At 39.9% G+C, this 20,204-nt stretch overlaps 1 protein-coding gene across 2 annotated transcripts in view; it reads right to left on the bottom strand.

The window, feature by feature from the left end:
* The window catches only part of CC2D2A (coiled-coil and C2 domain containing 2A), a 135,814-nt gene that overhangs the window by 17,338 nt on the left and 98,272 nt on the right, over positions 1–20,204 (bottom strand). The window contains exons 26-32 of one of the 2 annotated variants that reach the window (XM_032135876.2): positions 16,742–16,847; positions 16,438–16,547; positions 14,834–14,930; positions 13,718–13,816; positions 9,898–10,074; positions 7,596–7,616; positions 4,063–4,266 (exon numbers count right to left, since the gene is read on the bottom strand). In XM_032135876.2, the coding sequence (XP_031991767.1) occupies positions 4,063–4,266; positions 7,596–7,616; positions 9,898–10,074; positions 13,718–13,816; positions 14,834–14,930; positions 16,438–16,547; positions 16,742–16,847 (814 nt within the window). The remainder of the gene's footprint in view (positions 1–4,062; positions 4,267–7,595; positions 7,617–9,897; positions 10,075–13,717; positions 13,817–14,833; positions 14,931–16,437; positions 16,548–16,741; positions 16,848–20,204) is intronic. The other variant, XM_032753791.2, reaches the window with a different exon arrangement.

Raw genomic sequence — 20,204 nt, forward strand, 5'->3', positions numbered from 1 at the left:
GTAGTGTGATACTTCCAGTTCTTTGTTCTTTTTACTCAAGGTTACATTGGCTATTTGGGATCTTTTGTTATTTCCATATGAATTTTAAGATTTTTTTTTCTATTTCTGTGAAGAATGTCTTGGTATTTTGATAGTGCATTGAATCTGGATTGCTTTGGGCAATATGGATATATTAACAATATTAATTCTTCCAATCCGTGAACACAGGATATCTTTCCATTTATTTGTACCTTCCTTAATTTCTTTCATCAGTGTTTGTAATTTTCTATTCTTTTCTTTTTTCTTTTTTTTTTTTTTTGAGATGGAGTCTTGCTCCGTCACCCAGGCTGGAGTGCAGTGGCACGATCCTGGCTCACTGCAAGCTCTGCCTCCCAGGTTCACACCATTCTCCTGCCTCAGCCTCCCGAGTAGCTGGGACTACAGGTGCCTGCCACCATGCCCGGCTAATTTTTTTTTGTATTTTTCGTAGAGACGGGGTTACACCGTATTAGCCAGGATGGTCTAGATCTCCTGACCTCATGATCTGCCCTCCTCGGCCTCCCAAAGTGCTGCGATTACAGGCGTGAGCCACCACGCCAAGCCCAGTGTTTGTAATTTTCGTTGCAGAGATCTTTCACCTCATTGGTTAAGTTTATTCCTAGGTATCTTATAAATTTTTGTAGCTATTGTATATGGGATTGCTGCTTGATTTTTTAAAGCTAGTTTATTATTGGTTTATAGAAACACTACTAAATTTTCTATGTTGATTTTGTTTCCTGAAACTTTACTAAACTTATTTATTAGTTCTAACAGTTTCTTGATGGGGTCTTTAGGGTTTTCTAAATTTATGATCATGTCGCCTGCAAATGAGAACAACTTGACTTCCTCCTTTCCAATCTGGATGCCCTTTATTTATTTCTTTTGCCTAATTGCTCTAGCTAGAACTTTCAGTACTATGTTGAATAGAGTTGGAGAAAGTGGGCATCCTTGTCTTGTTCCAGATCTTAGAGGAAAACTTTTCAACTTTTCACTGTTGGGTATGATGTTAGCTGTGGTTTGTCATTTATGACCTTTATTGTGTTGAAATATGTTCCTTCTATACCCAATTCATTGAGTTTTTATCGTGAGGGATGTTGAATTCCATTGAATTCTTTTTCACCATCTGTTGAAATGATCAAGTGGTTTTTGTCCTTGATTCTGTAAATGTGATATATCACACTTATTGATTTGCCTGTGTTGAACCATCCTTGCATCTCTGGAATGAGTCCCACTTGACCATGTTGCATTATTTTTTTAATATATTATTGAATTTTGTTTGGCAATATTTTGTTGAGGATTTTTAGAGCTATGTTTATCCTAGAATATAGGCCTGTAGTTTTATTGTTGTTATGCCTCTGGTTTTGGTATCAGGATAATGCTGGCCCATAAAATGACTTTAATAGAGTTCCCTCTTCTTTAATTTTTTTGGAATAGTTTGAGCAGAATTGATGCTAGTCCTTATTTAAATATTTGGTGGAATTTAGCAGTGAAACCATCAGGTCCTAGGCTTTTCTTTGGTAGGAGACTTTTCATTACTGCTTCAATCTCATTACCTGTTATTGTTCTGTTCAGGTATATTTCTTCATTATTCAGTCTTGGTAAGTTGTATATGTTCATGAATTTATTTGTTTCTTCCAAGTTTTGTAATTTGGTGCGTAGTTGTTCAAATAAGTCTCTTATAATCCTTTGCATGTCTGTGGTATCAGTTGCAGTGTCTCCTTTTTTATTTCTGATTTTATTTAAGTCTTCTCTCTTTTTTCTTATTCCAGCTAAAGTTTTGTTGATTTTATCTTTTCTAAAAATCAGCTCTTTGTTGCATTGTTCTTTTGCATTTTTAAGTCTTTATTTTGTTTATTTCTGCTCTTATTTTTATTATTTCTTCCCTTCTACTTAATTTGAGTTTAGATTCTGTGTGCTGTATTCCAAATAATTTCTTTGCATGTGTATTCCAGTTCAATAATGCTCTTTATATTTAACTGTATGTAATTTACCTCTTATTTAACTGTATTCAATGTTTTGTTTAACCTGTTTAATTTCTAATTTTAACTATTATATCTTTTATTGTTTTAAGCTCCATTTGGTACTTTAAAAAAATCTGCCTGTCAATTCCAATGCTCTACTGTTTTTAAATTACACTTTAAATTCCCCAAATTTCTTAAACATATCAAACATGTCTATTTTATATTGTACATCCAATAATTCTCCTGTCTGGAGTTACTATGGCCTGATTCTTCAGTTTGTTGCTTTTGTGAATGAACTCTTACCTTGTTTTTGGTGACTTACTTCTTCATTGATGATCTTTCATTGTATGTTCATGTTGCTTGGAATTTTTTTCTGTGGAATTTTTTTGAGGCTGAGTTAGAAGGGCATTCTTCTAGGAATATTTGTGGTATTTATGTTTGCTTTCAACAGGGATCTAGGGGCATTACCAACAGGAAATACTTTCAACTAGATTTTCAGTTGAAGTTTTTTTGGGTTATACAGGTAGTATAAATTTCAGTCTCAAATGTGAGTAAATACAGAGTAGGGGTTAGAAAATTTTCTTTTTTTCTCTTCCATCCAAAGTCAAGACTGAGACAGGCAGTGTTCCTTCTTTAGACAGGGCATTTCGTAGTTTATCCATTGATGGTATTATCCTGAAGAGTCCTAACTCTGCATTTGAGTCTCTAATTCAGTCTTCCAGGCTGCTCTAGCCCCATGCATTATCCCTATCTCCTACAGCCTTGTGGTCATTGAAACTCAGCTATAGTCATTAGGAATTATCAGATGACCTGAGAGCAAACACTATTTCAAGCTTTCATCATTGTAGAATCTTCCTTTCTTATTTCTTGTCTCTTATATTTTCCCTTTCACTTTACTTTCATTTCAGCCATGACTTGTTAGATATTTTATTCATCACTCTTAAGTGTTCTCTACTGGGAGAAATTTTCTGTACATCTACTATGCTAGGTAGAATAGAAGTCCCTATTATTGTTTTCTATAAAAATTGAGTAACATAAAAAGCAAATGAAATGTAGAACACAAAGTGGGGTTTTTTGATACATCTATGTCTACAAAAAGATATATCATTACCTTGCTTCTAAATTACTATATTAGTGACTATTAGTAGCAATAACTCCCTATATTATCCACTCTCCAAAGGCAGTTATGGGTTATGGTATCCACGTAAAATTAGCCTGGTTAACGTATGGCTTCTGATTCACACAAGTTTGTGATGGGTATGGTGCTCTGAAGCCAGAGAATGGTGCATACATATTTGATGGCCCAGTGTGGACGTACTTTGGAATGATGGTCTAAATGCTGAAAATACTTAAATATTTGAAATAATTTTTGCTTAATTTGAACTCAGTAATACATATAGCATTAGGCGTAATACTGGATAGTTATCTTAGTACAGTTGAATGTGTATAACTTCTGAAGTCAGAGGCATCAGTTCAAATCCTGACAAAGTTATTGAGAATACATAATGAAAACATGTTTCTGTAATACATTTTGGAAGTGTAAAGTATTTTCCATATGTTAATTTTCCAACATAAGGAAACTGTCATCCCTGGTACCTTTAGACTTTTTTTTTTTCTTTTTTTTTTTTTTTGAGACAGAGTCTTGCTGTGTCGCCCAGGCTAGAGTGCAATGACACGATTTTGGCTCACTGAAACCTCTGCCTCCTGGGTTCAAGCTATTGTTAGGCCTCAGGCTCCCGAGTAGCTGGGACTACAGGCATGCACCACCGCACCAGGCTAATTTTTGTATTTCCAGTAGAGATGGGGTTTCGCCATGTTGCCCAGGCTAGTGTCAAACTCCTGGCCTCAAGTCGTCTGCCAAAGTGCTGGGATTACAGGCATGAGCCACCGCCCAGCTGCCTTCAGACTTTTCTAAAGGAAGAAAACCTCATGTTAATAAAAATGTTTTAATCATTACTTTTGTCATTAATGATCTCAATATAGTTAACATCTTAAGCACTATGAAATATGGTAATTAAAATGGCAATATATTGAAATGTGAAAACAGTTTTAGCACAGCACTTACCGACTGTGAAATACTTACTGCAGTTGCCTGTAGATTATTGGGGTAGACATTAAGGAGCTCCTGAGGAGGGTTTAAAGGTTTGAGATAACGTGTGATAAAAACAGTTTTTCCGCTTATATCAATTACTGTTGTAAGGCACTGACGATTTGGAAACTTTAAGGCACATTCAGCTTGAAACTTCTCAGTTGCTTGAAGTAATTTCTCATCTTCCTGAGACTCAAACTTCAAAAAGAAAGACTTCATGGAGTTTATATATGATTACAAGAGAGAAAGTACGCGTTCAGATTCCACAATCAACATGCAGGAAATGTATGGTTTGGGAATATGACTGACTCCTTACAAAGCTGTCATGTCCTGGTGTCCCTGCAGCTTTATTTAAATTAAATTTGTAGTTTGAAAATTAGACCGGCTCATTAAATATTTAAAATATATTTGACAGGATTGAAATAAGTAGTCAACAGGTAAGCAGCCATATGGAAACTACTACATTAATAATCTGAAAATTAGACTGTGATGTACTAATTCTGATTGATGAGGCTAGAATTAGGCAGTAGAGTTTTGTGTGTATTTTGATGGTGGTTTTAAGTGTGCAGGCTGGGGGGCGGCCTCAGAAAATCTAACATCTCAAATGTAAATCTTAGCAACTCATGTTAAATGGGCAGCAAATTTATGGATCTATATCGATGTGTTAAAATGTTTCAAGTCCATAAGCAGTGAAGTAACTAATAGTAATGGATCTCAAAGGAAAAAAGAGGCAGAACTAGAAACATCAAATGTATAAGAATTATTTTAAATAACTGGTTGCTCATCTTGGTTCTCTGAGCCAAGAAAAGCAAACAATTCCCAGACTTTTTTTTTTTTTTTGAGACAGGGTCTTATTCTGTCACCTAGGCTGAAGTGCAGTGGCACAAACACAGCTTACTGTACCCTCAAACTCCTGGGCTCAAGTGATTCTCCCACTTTGGCCTCCTAAAGCAATGGGATCACAGGCATGATCCACTACATCCAGCCACCAATTCCCAGACTTTTAAAAAGTAACTCAAAGCGGATGAAACAGAATGAATGTAGATTTCCTTTACACACATATTGTCATTTCCCCCACTAAAGCTGCTACTAACAAAAATAACATGAAAAAGAGTGGGTCTTTAAATATTTTTAAATGATTTTTGTTTTCTCGTATAAAAATATTTGCATAGTTGGTTACATTTTAAAGGATTTCAGAACAAACTGAAATTTTTATTTTAAAAATTAATTTTGGGGGCTGGGCACAGTGTCTCGCACCTGCAATCCCAGCACTTTGAGAGGCCGAGACAGGAGGATCACCTGAGCTCAGGAGTTTGAGACCAGCGTGGGCAACATAATGCGACCCTGTTTCTATTAAAAAAAAAAAAGGCCAAGTGTAGTGATGCGTGCTTGTAGTGCCAGCTACTTGGGAGGCTAAGGTAGGGGGCTCACTTGAGCCTGGGAGGCAGAGGTTGCAGTGAGCTGAGATTGAGCCACTGCACTCCAACCTGGGCAACAGAGTGAGACTCTGTTAAAAAAGAATAATAATTTTAAAATAGAATTTGGAGGCAGTGCTTGAAAATGTTTTTGACATTGTGATATATTTGTTTTCTCAGTCTTTCCCACAAAGTAAGATTCCTGACTTCAGGGATTTTGTTTTTTTATCTCCAGTGTGGAGAATACTACTTGGCACACAGTAAGTATTTAACAAATGAGTGAATGAATGAGGCAATGGAAAACATTTCATTACTTTTTATGACCTCGAATAGAATCTAGATTATCCCAATTGTTCTTGTCTGCCCCTTATATCGGGGCTGAACTGTGCCTTCTATTTCAAATTTGATTACTATACCCTAAGAAGTTGGAGTAGTGGTTGTAGGGGTTATTTAGGATGGAGACATCTCCAGAAGCCTCCTATATATTCTCATAAAATGTCCCTTGACATCTAAATCTTAGCATCATCACAATCATAACTGCCTACTGCTGAGCATAGTGTCAAGACACAGTAGCTACCTAATAAAAGTTATGATGAATATATAACTAAGTGAAAGAGGTAAGCTCATATGGCTTTGGTGTAGGTGTGTCACAGATTTCTAATGTAGAATGATCAGTCCAGAAGCAATTGTAATTGTGGAAAAATGGAGAATTATAAAACAAGAATGATGTGCAAAAAAGGACACAGTTGAATTCATCCCTATTCCTCTAAACTATTTCATTTACTCATTCATCCAAGTTTTGAAAAATGTTTGTTGGGAGTCTGAAAAATTCCAGGCACTCTGGATAAATGGGTATGAAAGGATCCTCCAAAAGAACTTTTAGTCTACAGGGGAACATTAATAAGCAATCAGGGACTTGAGACCTACAGTGCTGTGGGAGCATTTAAGAGAGGCAGCTATAAGCACTGTCCAAAAGAACAACAATCTTGAATCAGTACTGATTATTGGCCTTCCAAGTTAAAAAAAAAAAAGTGTGTCTAAAGCTTTTTCTGCCACTTTGGAATGTTCTGTTGAGTCACTTGCCTCTATAAGCAGTGCTTCTTGAGGACTGTGTTTGAATATTCCTTATGTACACCTAGCATACACATGGTAAGCATTTAGTCTTTAATACTTGTCTAGGCCACCAAGATGCCATTTTATGGTGTGAGACAGGAATTTAAGGATTAGTAGTATGCTATGTTAGTGATCTAAGAAGTGCCAAGAAAAAGTCAAATACTGAAAGAATTTGGGTCATTTATGATGAAACAAATTAAGATGGAGCTGACAAATTTCAGTTTGATTCAACAGAAAATTTGAAAGGTTCTTGACTGGCTCAATTCTTTGGCCTCTAATGTAAACATTTGTAAAAAACTGAATGGGTGTATGTTGCCTTTGAAAAGCTACACTGGCCAGGCGCAGTGGCTCACACCTATAATCTCAGCACTTTGGGAGGCTGACGCCAGAGGATCACTTGAGCCCAGGAGTTTGAGAGCAGCCTGGGCAACAAAATGAGACCTCAACTCTACGAAAAAAATAAACAAAATTAGCTGTGCCTAGTGGTACATGCCTGTGGTCCCAGTACTTGGGAGGCTGAGGTAGGAGCATCGCTTGGGCCGAAGAGGTCGAGGCTGCAGCAAGCCGTGATTGCACCACTGCACTCCAGCTGGGTGACAGAGCAAGACCCTCTCTCAAAAACAAAAAACAACAACAAAAAAGAAAAGCTGTACTGAGACAGCCCCAACCACCAGAAATAACTTTCAGAGATACACTGTAAGAAGCAACTCATGGGTTTTATAGATTTGCAAAGAGTGGAGCTAGCTCCCAGTATGCAGGTGACATTCAGACTGACGACTTCTTAGATTCAAAGCTAACAGTCTTTCTGGTGAAATGAAATGGGCCAAAAGACAAGGCAGGACATTCCTCATGGAACTGGAGACATCTGTAATTCAATGCCCAGGCATTACACATACGTTAGGACATAACACCTGTCCCTCAGGTGGCAGTGGACAGAAGCAGCTAATTAAAGCCTAATAACTATTGACCAATAAAATAGTAAAACAAAATACTTAGTACCTTCTTAAGCATGTTACTCATCTATCAGAGGCAAGAAAGAAAGAAAGAAAAAGAAACAAGAGGCAGGCTTTAGTAACAGAAATAATCTTTTAAAAAAACTTATTTTTAAGAAGATCATGTAAGTGATATTAAAATAAGTTTCAGGAGTTTCTATCCATCTTTAAAAATTTTCCATTAGTAAATATGTTTAAAACATCCTATGAAATGGTTCCATATGGCATGGTGGTAGAGGAGAGACTGTAATCTGCTAATCCGGGAAGTATTGCTGTAAGTGGAAAAACAATTCCAGATTGTGGACCCTATAATTTTAGGATGAGAACTTCTCTTTCCTGAATTGTCTGCAAGTGAATCACTGAGCAGTGTTTTCTGCCACTGCCTCTTTTGGACATAAGGGTTCTGTCAATCAACATGCCTTCCTTATCAAACAGCCACAAAGAATCTGCCTTCCATAGGGGTTTTTTAAGCCCTTATTTTAGAGGTCTAAGATAAATGCTTCCTACAGCTACAGTGCGGTAGTGACCTGCCACCAAAGGCAGAATCTGACTGCCATTTTACAGCTTTAGGGAAGGAAGGCTGCAGGACTTGAGGACTGTGGTTCAGAGCCCTGGAGGCCTCTTCAAAGTCCTGCAGTAAGAAGTCAGGGCCCGTGAGGGATGCCTAGTGTGGAGGAGTCTTGGGCTTTCATCCTTTCTGCCAGGATAGACTGCTTTCACATGTTTTAGAAACACCCCCCCAAGGTGGGGTCCTAGCTGACTGCCTGTTCTTCAGTTACATATACATAGAAACAGCAAAATCATCTTTTGTCTGGAAGTATTTTTGTGTGTAAACATGTTTGTTGGTGTTCATTTGAATTTATATGATACATGAAGACAAACATTCAGAATATATTTTTCCCTTTCTAAAATATTTTGAAATGCATATATCTAGAGAAGCACTGTTTTACTGACAAAATATACAATTAATTTAAATTTCAGTGCATTGCAGATGGGAGATAGTGATAATATTTTTCTCTGGGAACCAAACTGTAATACTGGAAAAAAAGGAATATGTTTGTTTTTTTCCATCTCTATCTAAGTCTTAATTATAGTGGATAGACTAGAGTAAGCACAATAATCTGTTCACTATAGGTTAGTAGTTAACAACTTACGCTTACATGTGAATATAAGCTTGGAGGAATTTTTATCTGCTTTTCTAGCCTACTGTACTCCCAGTGCCTAAGAAATGTCTGTCACATAGAAGATGTGCAGTAAATATATACTGAATATATACAGTTTAGAGTCAGACAGACATGTGTTACCTCTGCCTATGTCACCCTGCATAAATCGAAGCTTATTTTCCTCTTCTGTAAGTTGGAGAACCCTTGTCCAAGACACCTATGCATATTCAGGTGAGAACATGTATCCAAGGTTTGACGTAGTGCTGAGGACAGAGTAAGGATTCAGTACAGCATGGTGGTTGTTGTTGATGTTATTACTGTATTTGTTTACATGTGAATAAGAGGTCACCATCAATATATTCTCCCGAATCCAATGAGGGCAGTATGTATAAATGCTGTACAAGTATGTTACAGGAAGACATTTATTTCTTAACACATTTATGCCTGAGGTTGCAATTTTTTGAATTCTTGCAATCAGACCTTGGAAATGACCTTGAGAGGTAGGATATAAATAACTCCCATATGCGTAGCATTCCAGTAATGGAACACTAGGCATAAATAGGTGTAATGAAGGTTCGGGGACAGTTGCTAACCAGTGAAAGTTTTGGAAACTCTTTTCTAGAGCTGTTTAAAAGCACACTTGTACATATATTTATTTGTTTCATGAAATGAATTGAGGTGACTCATGAAGGTTATCTAGTCATGTGATCCTATGAATTGATTCAATGCATACCATAGCCAAGGATGTAAGATCAGACATGGAAATGTATTCTTGCCAATACTTGTCAAATAAAAGAGCAATCTGATTTTCTAGTTTGTGATATTTCATTTTCTTCACATTGAGAACATTCTTCTAGAAGTAGAGCATGTTTATATTTGTCTTGCTTTGACTAAAAGTCTTAAGTTTTAGGCAAAGCAAGATAAATGTAAACATATGGCTGATTGACCCAATTACTGGTTCAGTGAAAGTACAAACCCACACATCTGTTTTCTCACCACCATTCTGTCTAAACTGAAAGAAGAATAAATGGAGATTGAAGTAAGGAAGCCTCTGTTTGTGTAGTACAAAGTTCATAAAAGCATAGCCTAGCAAGCATTTCTTATGTTTTATCAACCGACATGGGTTTCCAAACTATAAGCAGTTACCTTTTCTCGAATGGACTCTCCAGGAACCAGCTGGGGCTCAATGGTAATAAAGAGGGTAATATAGGAGCCTTCACTTAAGCTTCGGACAGAATCAAAACCCCGCTCAAGAATCATATTTCGCTCCTTACTGTAGCCCAGAAGAACTGGGGGAATATCTATTTTAAATGTTCCATCAATCTGTGAAGAAAATATGATTTGGTAAACATCCTGATGCTTTTTCCAACAGAAGTTCAGAGGCAGGTGTCAACGCCTCATTGTTTAATAAATTGAACCAAAATTGCTCAGACTGGCATTCAAAGCCAATCCCATCTTTCTAATCTCATCTCTCTAAGCACTCGCCAGAAAGGGCTCTGTACTTCCTCGCCTTCTTTTCATTGTTTAGCAGAGGGTGTACTGAATATACAATTTGCTTCGGTTCAAATCTTGGTTTAAATGCAGTTTTGGGTTCAAAACTTGGTTTACAAATGAGGAATCTGAGGCCTCCTCATTAGTGAAAAGACAATAATAGTAGCTACTTTTTGGGGTTGTTATGAGTAGTGAATGAATAGATATAAAACACTAAGAAAAATGTCCAGCATATGGTAAGCAATCAATAAATATTGGCTACTGGCCATTCCCCATTTCTAGAATGCCCAGCTTCCCATCTCCATTTTTCAGAGTTTTTATTATATTCCAAAGCTTTGATCAAATGTTATCTAAAGATACAGGAAAACAAGAGTATAAAAACTATGGCAGGCCAGGCACAGTGGCTCACGCTGGATATCCCAGCACTTTGGGAGGCCGAGGCAGGTGGAGCACTTGAGGTCAGGAGATTGAGACAAGCCTGGCCAACATGGTGAAACTCCATCTTTACCAAAAATACAAAAATTAGCCAGGTGTGGTGGCACATGCCTGTGGTCCCAGCTACTTGGGAGGCTGAGGCAGGACAATCGCTTGAATCTGGGAGGCGGAGGTTGCAGTGAGCTGAGATGGTGCCACTGCACTCCAGCCTGGATGACAGAACCAGACTGTCGCAAAAACGAAAACAAAAAACTATGGCATGGAAAGTACAGCTGAAATAATCGAGCTTGTTTATTCTGTAAAATAGATGACACATGAGGGAATATGTGCCATTTTTGAAGATTTGAAGTATAAGGATTTAAGACAGGGTTTCTCAGCTTGGGCACTATGGTGGTTAAGTATCAACTTGATTGGACTGAAGGATACAAAGTATTATTCCTGGGTGTGTCTGTGAGGGTGCAGCCAAAGGAGATTAACATTTGAGTCAGTAGACTGGGTGGGCACCATTGATCAGCTGCCAGCATGGCTAGGAGAAGAGCAGGCAGAAGAACGTGGAAGGACTAGACTGGCTGAGCCTTCCCCCCTTCATCTTTCTCCCATGCTGGATGCTTCCTGCCCTCAAACATGAGACTCCAAGTTCTTCAGTTTTTGGACTCTTGGACTTACACCAGTAGTTTGCTAGGGGATCTAGGGCCTTCAGCCCAGACTGAAGGCTGTACTGTCAGCTTCCCTACTTTTGAGGTTTTGGGACTCGGACTGGCTTCCTTGCTCCTCAGCTTGCAGATGGCCTACTGTGGGACTTCACCTTGTGATCGTGTGAGTCAATTCTCCTAATGAACTCCCTTTCATATATATATATCTATCCTATTAGTCCTGTCCCTTTAGAGAACCCTAATACAGGCACTGTAGATATTTGGCCAGATCATTGCTTGCTATGGAGGTCTGTCCTGTGCATTGTAGGAATGTTCAGCAGCATCCCTAGCATCTGCACACTAGATGTCAGTGGCAGTACCAACTCTTACTAGTTGTGAGAGCCAAAAATGTCTTTAGACATTACCAAATGTGGGTACACTTGAGAACACACGCCTTGGAGTCAAACTTTTTAAATGACAGAAATAATAAAGTCATTCTCCAAAATGTACTGAAACATAGAAACGAAAAAGTTCAATAGTTTTCTCTGCTTTTACCAACCTCATTTCCCAGGGATAAGCAATGATAGTATATTGAAAGCCAGTACAAGTTGAATCCCACCTCTATTGTAAACTTTGTGATTTGAGCAAGTTACTTAACCTCTCTAGGCTTCTGCTTCTTCATTTATAAAATGAGGATGACAATGCCAATTATGTTGTGAGGTTTAATTGAGGTGATGTATAAACTACCCAGCAATAACATATAATATGCACCTAATAAATATTGTTATTAATATTATTATTATTGCTGAATCAGGTTTCTACTTGTTATGTGTGGCTCCAGAGAACTGAACCAGGACCTAAGAATAGGAATTACAGGGAAGTGTATAGATTATGGCACAGTTCAAGGAAAACCTTTATGACAGAGCTGTTGGGAAGAGAGCAAACTGCCTCAGAAGGTAGTGAGTTTTAGAGACACCCACACAGAGCACAGATATTACCAGAATATAGTGAAGGAAATTCACTTGTCAAGGAGTTTAGAGTAATTATTTCTGAATACCTTCCCAAATGTGAAATTTAGCAATGCCAAACAACTATCACAGGCAGTGTGATTTGCAAAATAATGTGCTCTTGAATTTTTTTTCTATTTAAAATCTATTCAGAGAGGGAAATGTAAATTATTTCGACAAACATGTCACTGCATAACCTGTAACTAATCCCTTTTGCCTAGGGAAGATTGCATTTCCAATTGATTCTTGGGATACTAACCAATTCAAGCCTCTCAGACTTGAGTTTTGGTCTTTTTTTTTTTTTGGTTTAGACAGAGTCTCGCTCTGTTGCCCCGGCTGGAGTGCAGTGGTGCTATCTCGGCTCACTGCAAGCTCTGCCTCCCGGGTTCACACCATTGGTCTTGGTCTTAATGGACAGTCTGTGGTCCAGACAGCATTTACCCTGTGTGGACATTACAGTGATTCAAAGCCTCCTGTTGCCATGGACTTAATACGGGGACTTTAAAGTGATTTCAGAACGTTTAACTGTCCTAGATTAGAGCTACTAAGTCGTTCAAGAGTTGTCAACTTAATGGATCCCCTTAATCAAACCATTAACTCTGAAGAAGGGTGTCTTTGTTAAGCATGTCTTTGCATTTTTCATGTTTTAAATAGTGAGGACTTGTAGAAATATTAATGGAAAGCACTTGATTGAATGGGCTTTCAACTACCCTGTTTTCTTCAAGTTACTTTCAGGCATCTATCCATTCCACCTTTGTTGTTTTGACAAGTTTCCACTTTATCCCACCTTATTCTTTAATTTAATATTTAAAAAATTATTAGATTTGAACAGTCATACATTAACTACTAATTCTAAGGAACATAGACACTTAATGCAAATATGACAGAAGATCAATGGCTTTAGAGGTTTGTTTCTTTTGAGCCTTCTATGGGCTTTGCATATATATTCTTCCAGTGTTGAGGATGTACCGCACAAAGAAAGCATTTTTTTTTTTTTTTTTTTTTTTTTTGACATGGAGTCTCACCCTCTCACCCAGGCTGGAGTGCAATGGTGCGATCTTGGCTCACTGCAACCTCCGCCTCCCTGGTTCAAGCGATTCTCCTGCCTCAGCCTCCCTGGTTCAAGCGATTCTCCTGCCTCAGCCTCCCGAGTAGCTGGGATTACAGGTGTGCACCACCACGCCTGGCTAATTTTTTGTATCTTTATTAGAGATGGGGTTTCACCATGTTGGCCAGGCTCGTCTCCAACTCCTGACCTCAGGTGATCTGCCCTCCTTGGCCTCCCGAAGTGCTGGGATTACAGGCGTGGGCCACCATGCCCGGCCCACAAAGAACGTTTTAATAGGAAAAATGGATAGAGAATTTCCCTGCTCTCATGGACCTCTGACTTTAGATACCTACCCTTGCTTGGAAATATATTGTGCTAAATGGAATTTTCACACATCCCAGCCAGTGTCTCTCAATACGAGTATGGATTCCACTTCCTCTTTCACGGTCATCCTAAAGGAAGGGTGGGAAGTAATAATTGCATAAGAACTCCAGAAACTCATTTAATTAATCTGGCAGCAGGAAAGCAGCAAGATTTTAGCTGAAAGCATGTGAACTTACATTAGACAGACCTAATCAAATTCTGGTACAGATACATAATGGCTTTGTGGCCCTAGGAAAGTCATTTGACCTCTCTCAACCTCAGTTTTCTCATCAATAAACTAGAGATTTAACACTCTATAGGATTATTTAGAATTAAATCAGACAGTGTGTGTAAAGCACCTAGTACGATTTCTGGCACAGTGCAGACACTCAAGTGAAAATAAAAAAACTAGCTCCTTCTCCCTCTCCCCTGTCCTCATTTATACATGTCAAGTTTCAAATATTTCAAACACAAGAAAGATGGAAAATGTTACCAGAGGCGTTTGAACCAAAGCGACTCCATCTTGAGTGAGGGCTAGGAAACATGAGGCTGGGACTTGCTGGGCTGCATTCCCAGCAACTTAGGCATTCCTGGCTTCTAGATGTTTACAGTTAAGGGAACAGACTGATAATATTTACTAAACAGACCCAGACTTAGGAGTGTCCTGATATCCCGATATCTTGAGAACAGAGGCATTCCTAATTTTGCTTTAAATATAATAAATAGATTCTTGCAAAATACAGTAATTTAGGAAATTAATCCTTTATCACAAACTCCTGTAGCAGAGCACATCTTCCCATGGTCTTTTTTTATCCTATATCTAAATAAGCATTGTACCTAGGGTAAACGCATTCTTCCTCTTACTTTCGAGAACACCCTGTTCTGTCTATGGAGTAGCTATTCTTTCACCACTTTACTTTCCTAATAAACTCGCTTTTGCTTTGCACTCTGGACTCGCTCTGAATTCTTTCTTGTGTGATATCCAAGAACTCTCTCTTGGGGTCTAGATCGGGACCGCTTTCTGGTAACAATGTGATTGGAACTTATGTAGTGGGTAGAGGATATGAAAGTGAATACAAGTGTCTTTCTTAAAACTGAGAACTTACCTCTAAGACATCATGCAGTACTTCATCAAAAATGTTAATGAACACAACATCTTTCACTGACTGCAGACTGGCTGTGCTATAATCTCCATTAGGAGCCCTGCAAGACAGTACATGACTAGGGACTGTGAAAATAGGCAACATAGAAATTATGAGCATTCAAATGTCAGCATTTGAAAAATACCCAAATATGAGCATAGATGTTAGAATTAAAAGCATTGCTTTCATTTCTAGGATTTCTCTTGTACAGGGATACTATAATACCTACATTCAAATGGACAGAGCATTAGATTAGAGACTCTATGCAGAGACAAACCCTCTGCTGGCTTGTCCTGGTGAGTCTCATATTCCCCCACACCCTTGTGGTAAGCTTTTCAAGGAGGCAGCTTGCCAAGACTGAGCTGGCTTAGCGGACAGGCTGCAAGGTTTCCAGCTGACACTGGAGCTAGTATATGGACTCTCTAAGCAACTGGGCCCCAGAAGGGTGCTTCTCCAGCAAAACCACTCTCCAGTGATAAACCTCCTACTGGCTGGTTGGTTGAATGGTCCCTGCCTCACACTCACTTTTTCTGTATATAAGTAAAGCAATACAGGGGTAAGGTCTCCTGCAACGTAACCCACTCTGAGTCTAGCTAAGCCTGGAGCAACCGTGCCTCTGCATGGCAGGGCTGGTGTCTGGGGTAATAGGTGTATTTTGTTGAACATTTGACTTTATGTTTTCTTGTTCTTTTTGCTTGTTCTGTGCATAATAGTGGTAGCTGTTACCTTCTTCTGACTTAACTAGTTCTTATTTATTTATTTATTTTTGAGACAGAGTCTCGCTCTCTCGCTAAGGCTGGAGTGCAGTGGCGTGATCTTGACTCACTGCAACTTCCACCTCCTGGGTTCAAGTAATTCTCCTGCCTCAGCCTCCGAGTAGCTGGGATTACAGGCATGTGCCCTGGCCTCAAGTGATCTGCCCGCCTTGGCCTCCCAAAGTGCTGGGATTACAGGTGTGAGCCACCATGCTCAGCCTCACTTAAGTAGTTCTAATCCTTGCTCTGTCTCTAATTTACTGTGTGGCTTTAAGTAAGTCACCTTCCCTTTTTGGGTTTTAGTTTCTTCTCCATAAAGGTAGAGGTTGGACTAGATAATCTCCAAGGTTGCTTCAAGTATTGAAATAATAAGAACCATTTAAATATCTAAAATCCTTTGACCAAACTTCTGAAATGCCTATTTCTTTCTGGTGAGGAAGAAAGTATGATTTGTGGGAACTAAGGAGTTTCAGATTTACTTGAGGGGACACGAGGAAGAAAGGAAAGCAGTGTAGGTCATTGGGGTCAAGGGAATGAAAAACTTTGGGCTTTAAGAAGCCAGAGCCTGGAGGAGCATAGGATGTCCCAACAATGAATCTGGGGTTTTAAAAGTTGGACATTTTTCCTTTTTATTCTTGAAGGGAGTCAGCTGTGGTACAAGAGGAAAAGCATGGGACTTGGTGTCAGGACACCTGGATCTTGTTGCCACTCACTAGCTACAAAACCCTTCACCTTAGCTGTTTCTCATGAGCCTGCTTTCTTCCCACTTCTTCAAAATGTCCTATAGTTCTTTAAAGAGGAAAATATGCTTACCTAAATGGAAGTTCTAGTTCTTCATTCCAGCTGGGGTTTGGTCCTTCAGCCGTAGTTGTGTGGCAAACTGTTCGTTGAAAAGAGACTTCAACAAAGGGACGTACTAAAACCTTAAAATCAAGGGCAAATTCTGAGTTCCCAATGGTTAGTCAAATTATTTTATTCTTAGCAAAAATAGAGTATATTTACCAAGTAGTATGTTTCCAAAGAAAATGAAGCAGAGAGCAGACTATCCATGAAGTTTACAGGCATTTCTTAAAAACATAAGGGGCAAGATGGAAAGCTGAAGTCCAGCATCTCTCACCTGGCTGAGGGGGTAGTCAGCATTGTGGGTTGGGCTGTACGTGCTTGGGGAAGCAGCATGCTTTTCACTGAACATCCTTGAAGACCTCGACGGCTGCTGGAATTTGCTAGGAGGGAAAATGTATGAAAGAAATTAATGATAGAGGAAGTCTAATTATGTATTGAGAAGACGATTATTTATTTATTGAGATAGGGTCTCACTCTGTCGCCCAAGCTGAAGTGCAGTGGCATGATCTCGGCTGGTGCAATCTCAGCTCACTGCAACCTCTGTCTCCCAAGCTCAGGTGATCCTCCCACCTCAGCCTCCCAAGTAGCTGGGACTACAGGTGTGAGTCACCACACCTAGCTAATTTTTGTATTTTTAGTAAAGATGTGGTTTTGCCATGTTGCTAAGGCTGGTCTCAAACTTCTGAGCTCAAGTAATCTGCCCACTTTGGCCTCCCAAAGTGCTGGAATCACAGGCATGAGTTACTGCGCCCAGCCTTATTTTTATCTTTAAAAAATTTTTTGAGATAGAGTCTTGCTCTGTTGCCCAGGCTGGAGTACAGTGGCATGACTATGGCTCACTCCAGCCTCAACCTCCCAGGCTCAAGCGATCCTTCCACTTCAGCCTCCTGAGTAGCTGGGACTACAGACACACTCCACCATGCCCCGCTAATTTTTAAAATTTTTTTGTAGGGACCAGAGGTCTCAGTATGTTGCTCAGGGTGGTCTTGAACTCCTGCGTTCAAGTGATCCTCCTGTCTTGGCTTCCCAAAGTGCTGATATTACAGGTGTGAGCCACCATGCCCAGCTTGAGAAGATGCTTTTTTCCAAAGATGTATGGGCCTGGTGGCTGTGGTGACAAACATTCTCCCTTAAGCTTGTTGACATTGCAGAAGGCTTTAGTATGCTCTGGTCCCCACAGAGTCACCTAGAGATTGCTAGAGCCTTCCCCAACTTCCATGCCCAGGCCTGTGTGCTGAGAACAAAGGAAAATGTCTCCTTTCTCCTCCCCTCTAGGGGGCGCCTGAATGGGGGACCTGCCTTTCCCTCCATAGGTGAGAGCCTCAATCCCTCACAGGTAGGAGATCCTGAGCTTCCTGACCAGCCTGCCCCATCTCCATCCAGTCCAGGTTCTCCCCACTGTATGTTCTTTGTACCTGCACTCTCCAATAACCCCAAGCTACACATGTCAGGCAACGAATCTCCTGGGGCCTGCCAAGCCTCACCAGGAAAGGGAGGTGCAGGGATTCCTAGCTTGAGTTACGATCAGCGAGTCTTATCCTCTTCTCCCTTCTCATTTGTTCTTAAAGGAACAAATGAAGATCAAATCCAGAGAGCCTCTTCCAGATACCTCCACCATCACCCTAACAACATACTTACATATTTGTATTGAGCCTTATGGTTTGCCAAGTATTTCACATTCATCACTGGGCAAAATACAAATAGTCTCTTTCTATAGACTATTACCTTTCACAGCTAAGGTTTCAGACAAAGGTAAGTGGAACATTTAATGCAACAGCTACCATAGAAAAGCTCTTTTCTCTTTGGAAAACTATCAGTTACTTTATTAAACAAACACTTGTGACTGGATGCAATGGTTCATGCCTGTATTCCCAGCACTTTGGGAGGTCAAAGTGGGAGAATCGCTTGAGCCCAGGAGATCAAGACCAGCCTGGTCAACAGAATGAGACCCCATCTGTAAAAAAATAATAAAACAAATTAGCTGGGCTTGGTGGTGTGTACCTGTAGTCTTAGCTACTTGGGAGGTTGAGGGAGGAGGATCTCTTGAGCCCAGGAGTTCCAAGTCTGCAGTAAGCTATGATTGCACCACTGCATTCCAGCCTGGGTGACACAGCAAGACCCTGGCTCTAAGAAGTAAAATTAAAAATCCCCCAAAAACCCGTTTGTTTAGTAGCTATATTTTAGGCCCCATGTTAGACTTTGGGCTTTTAAGATGAAGAAGATAACACTTCACTGCAGACTAGACTGGAAGGCAGACACATAAACAAATCATCTCAATAAAGTGAGATAGGTATTAGACTAGAGGGATGGTCAGAGGCTGTATGAGAACAGTGAGGGAGGCAAAAAAAAAAACCAAAAAAAACCCAAAAAACCCCTATGTGGATGAATGCAAAGGTAAATAGTGAAGACTTGGGCAGGCTTAATGGAACAGTTGATGTCTGAGCTGTCTCGATGTATCTGCATTGAATGTGTAGCATGTAGGATCAACTGTGCTCCCTTAATTTAGTTGAATAAAATGATTTAACACTTAAAAATAGTCTATGGAGGTGAAAACTACAAGAAGCACCTATATGTTCTTTAAAAAATAGTTTTTCACCCCAGTTGAGCTTTGAGGCAATCAGGGTGAAAGGGTAGGCTGTGAGCTCAGGAAAGCAATGCCACAGCAGATTCAAGAGCTTATATGGACATTTACAAGTAACAAAGCATTAGGAATAGTTGATGATGGTAGATGCTAATAGGTTAAAGAATTAGTTAAAAAATAAAAAGACACACATACACACAAATATGTAGGGGCCGGGTGCAGTGGCTCATGCCTATAATCCCAGCACTTTGGGAGGCAGAGGCAGGAGGATCACTTGAGGCCAGGAGTCTGAGACCAGCCTGGGCAAAATGGGGACACCCTGTCTCTACAAAAAATAAAAAATGAGCCTGGCGTGGTGGGGCACACCTGTAGTCCCAACTACTTGGGAAGCTGAGATGGGGAGGATCACTTGAGCCCAGGACGTCGAGGTTGCAGTGAGCTGTGATAGCACCACTGTACTCAGCCTGGGCAACAGAGTGAGACCCTGTTTCAAAATAAAAAATATAAGGCAAAATAATGGGGTGAGAGGAAGGAGAGAGACAGAACTAAATTAAAGGGGAAGAACCTAGGGAGAAAAGACTCCAAGGGCTGGAACAGTGCTCTTCCAAGGGGACAGGTAGCGCTGAATGACCTTAGCCACGCCACTTATACTCTCTTTACTTCCATTTCCCCTTTTGTGAAGTGGAGATAGTAATAGCAGTAACAGTTAAATGAAATCTTATATGTGAACCTGCCTACCATGGTGCTTGAAACATGGTGAATGCACGTTAAGTGCTACTTTCTCCCATTACACTGGTAAGGGCACTACCAAAAAGAAGTTTCAGGCCAGGTGCATTGGCTCACACCGGTAATCCCAGCACTTTGAGAGGCTGAGGCAGGAGGATTGCTTGAGGCCCGGAGTTCCAGACCAGCCTGGGCAACATAGCAGGACCCTGTCTCTACAAAAAAAAGAAGTTTTAATTTTTGGTCCTTCCTTCTCTGTTTCCTCAGACTCATCTTCCCAATGGCTGAAGGCTCCCTGTTGCCCCTAGTGTAGTGAATTCTAGTAATCATAACACATTTCTCAGAACAGATGAAAGGGAAGCCACATTTTTATGTTCACAGCACATATGTTTCAGAACCTTGGACAGACACCTTTTGTGAATCTCCCCAGCTC

Source organism: Hylobates moloch, unplaced genomic scaffold (assembly GCF_009828535.3).
Source record: "Hylobates moloch isolate HMO894 unplaced genomic scaffold, HMol_V3 SCAFFOLD_17, whole genome shotgun sequence".
Classification (NCBI taxonomy): domain Eukaryota; kingdom Metazoa; phylum Chordata; class Mammalia; order Primates; family Hylobatidae; genus Hylobates; species Hylobates moloch.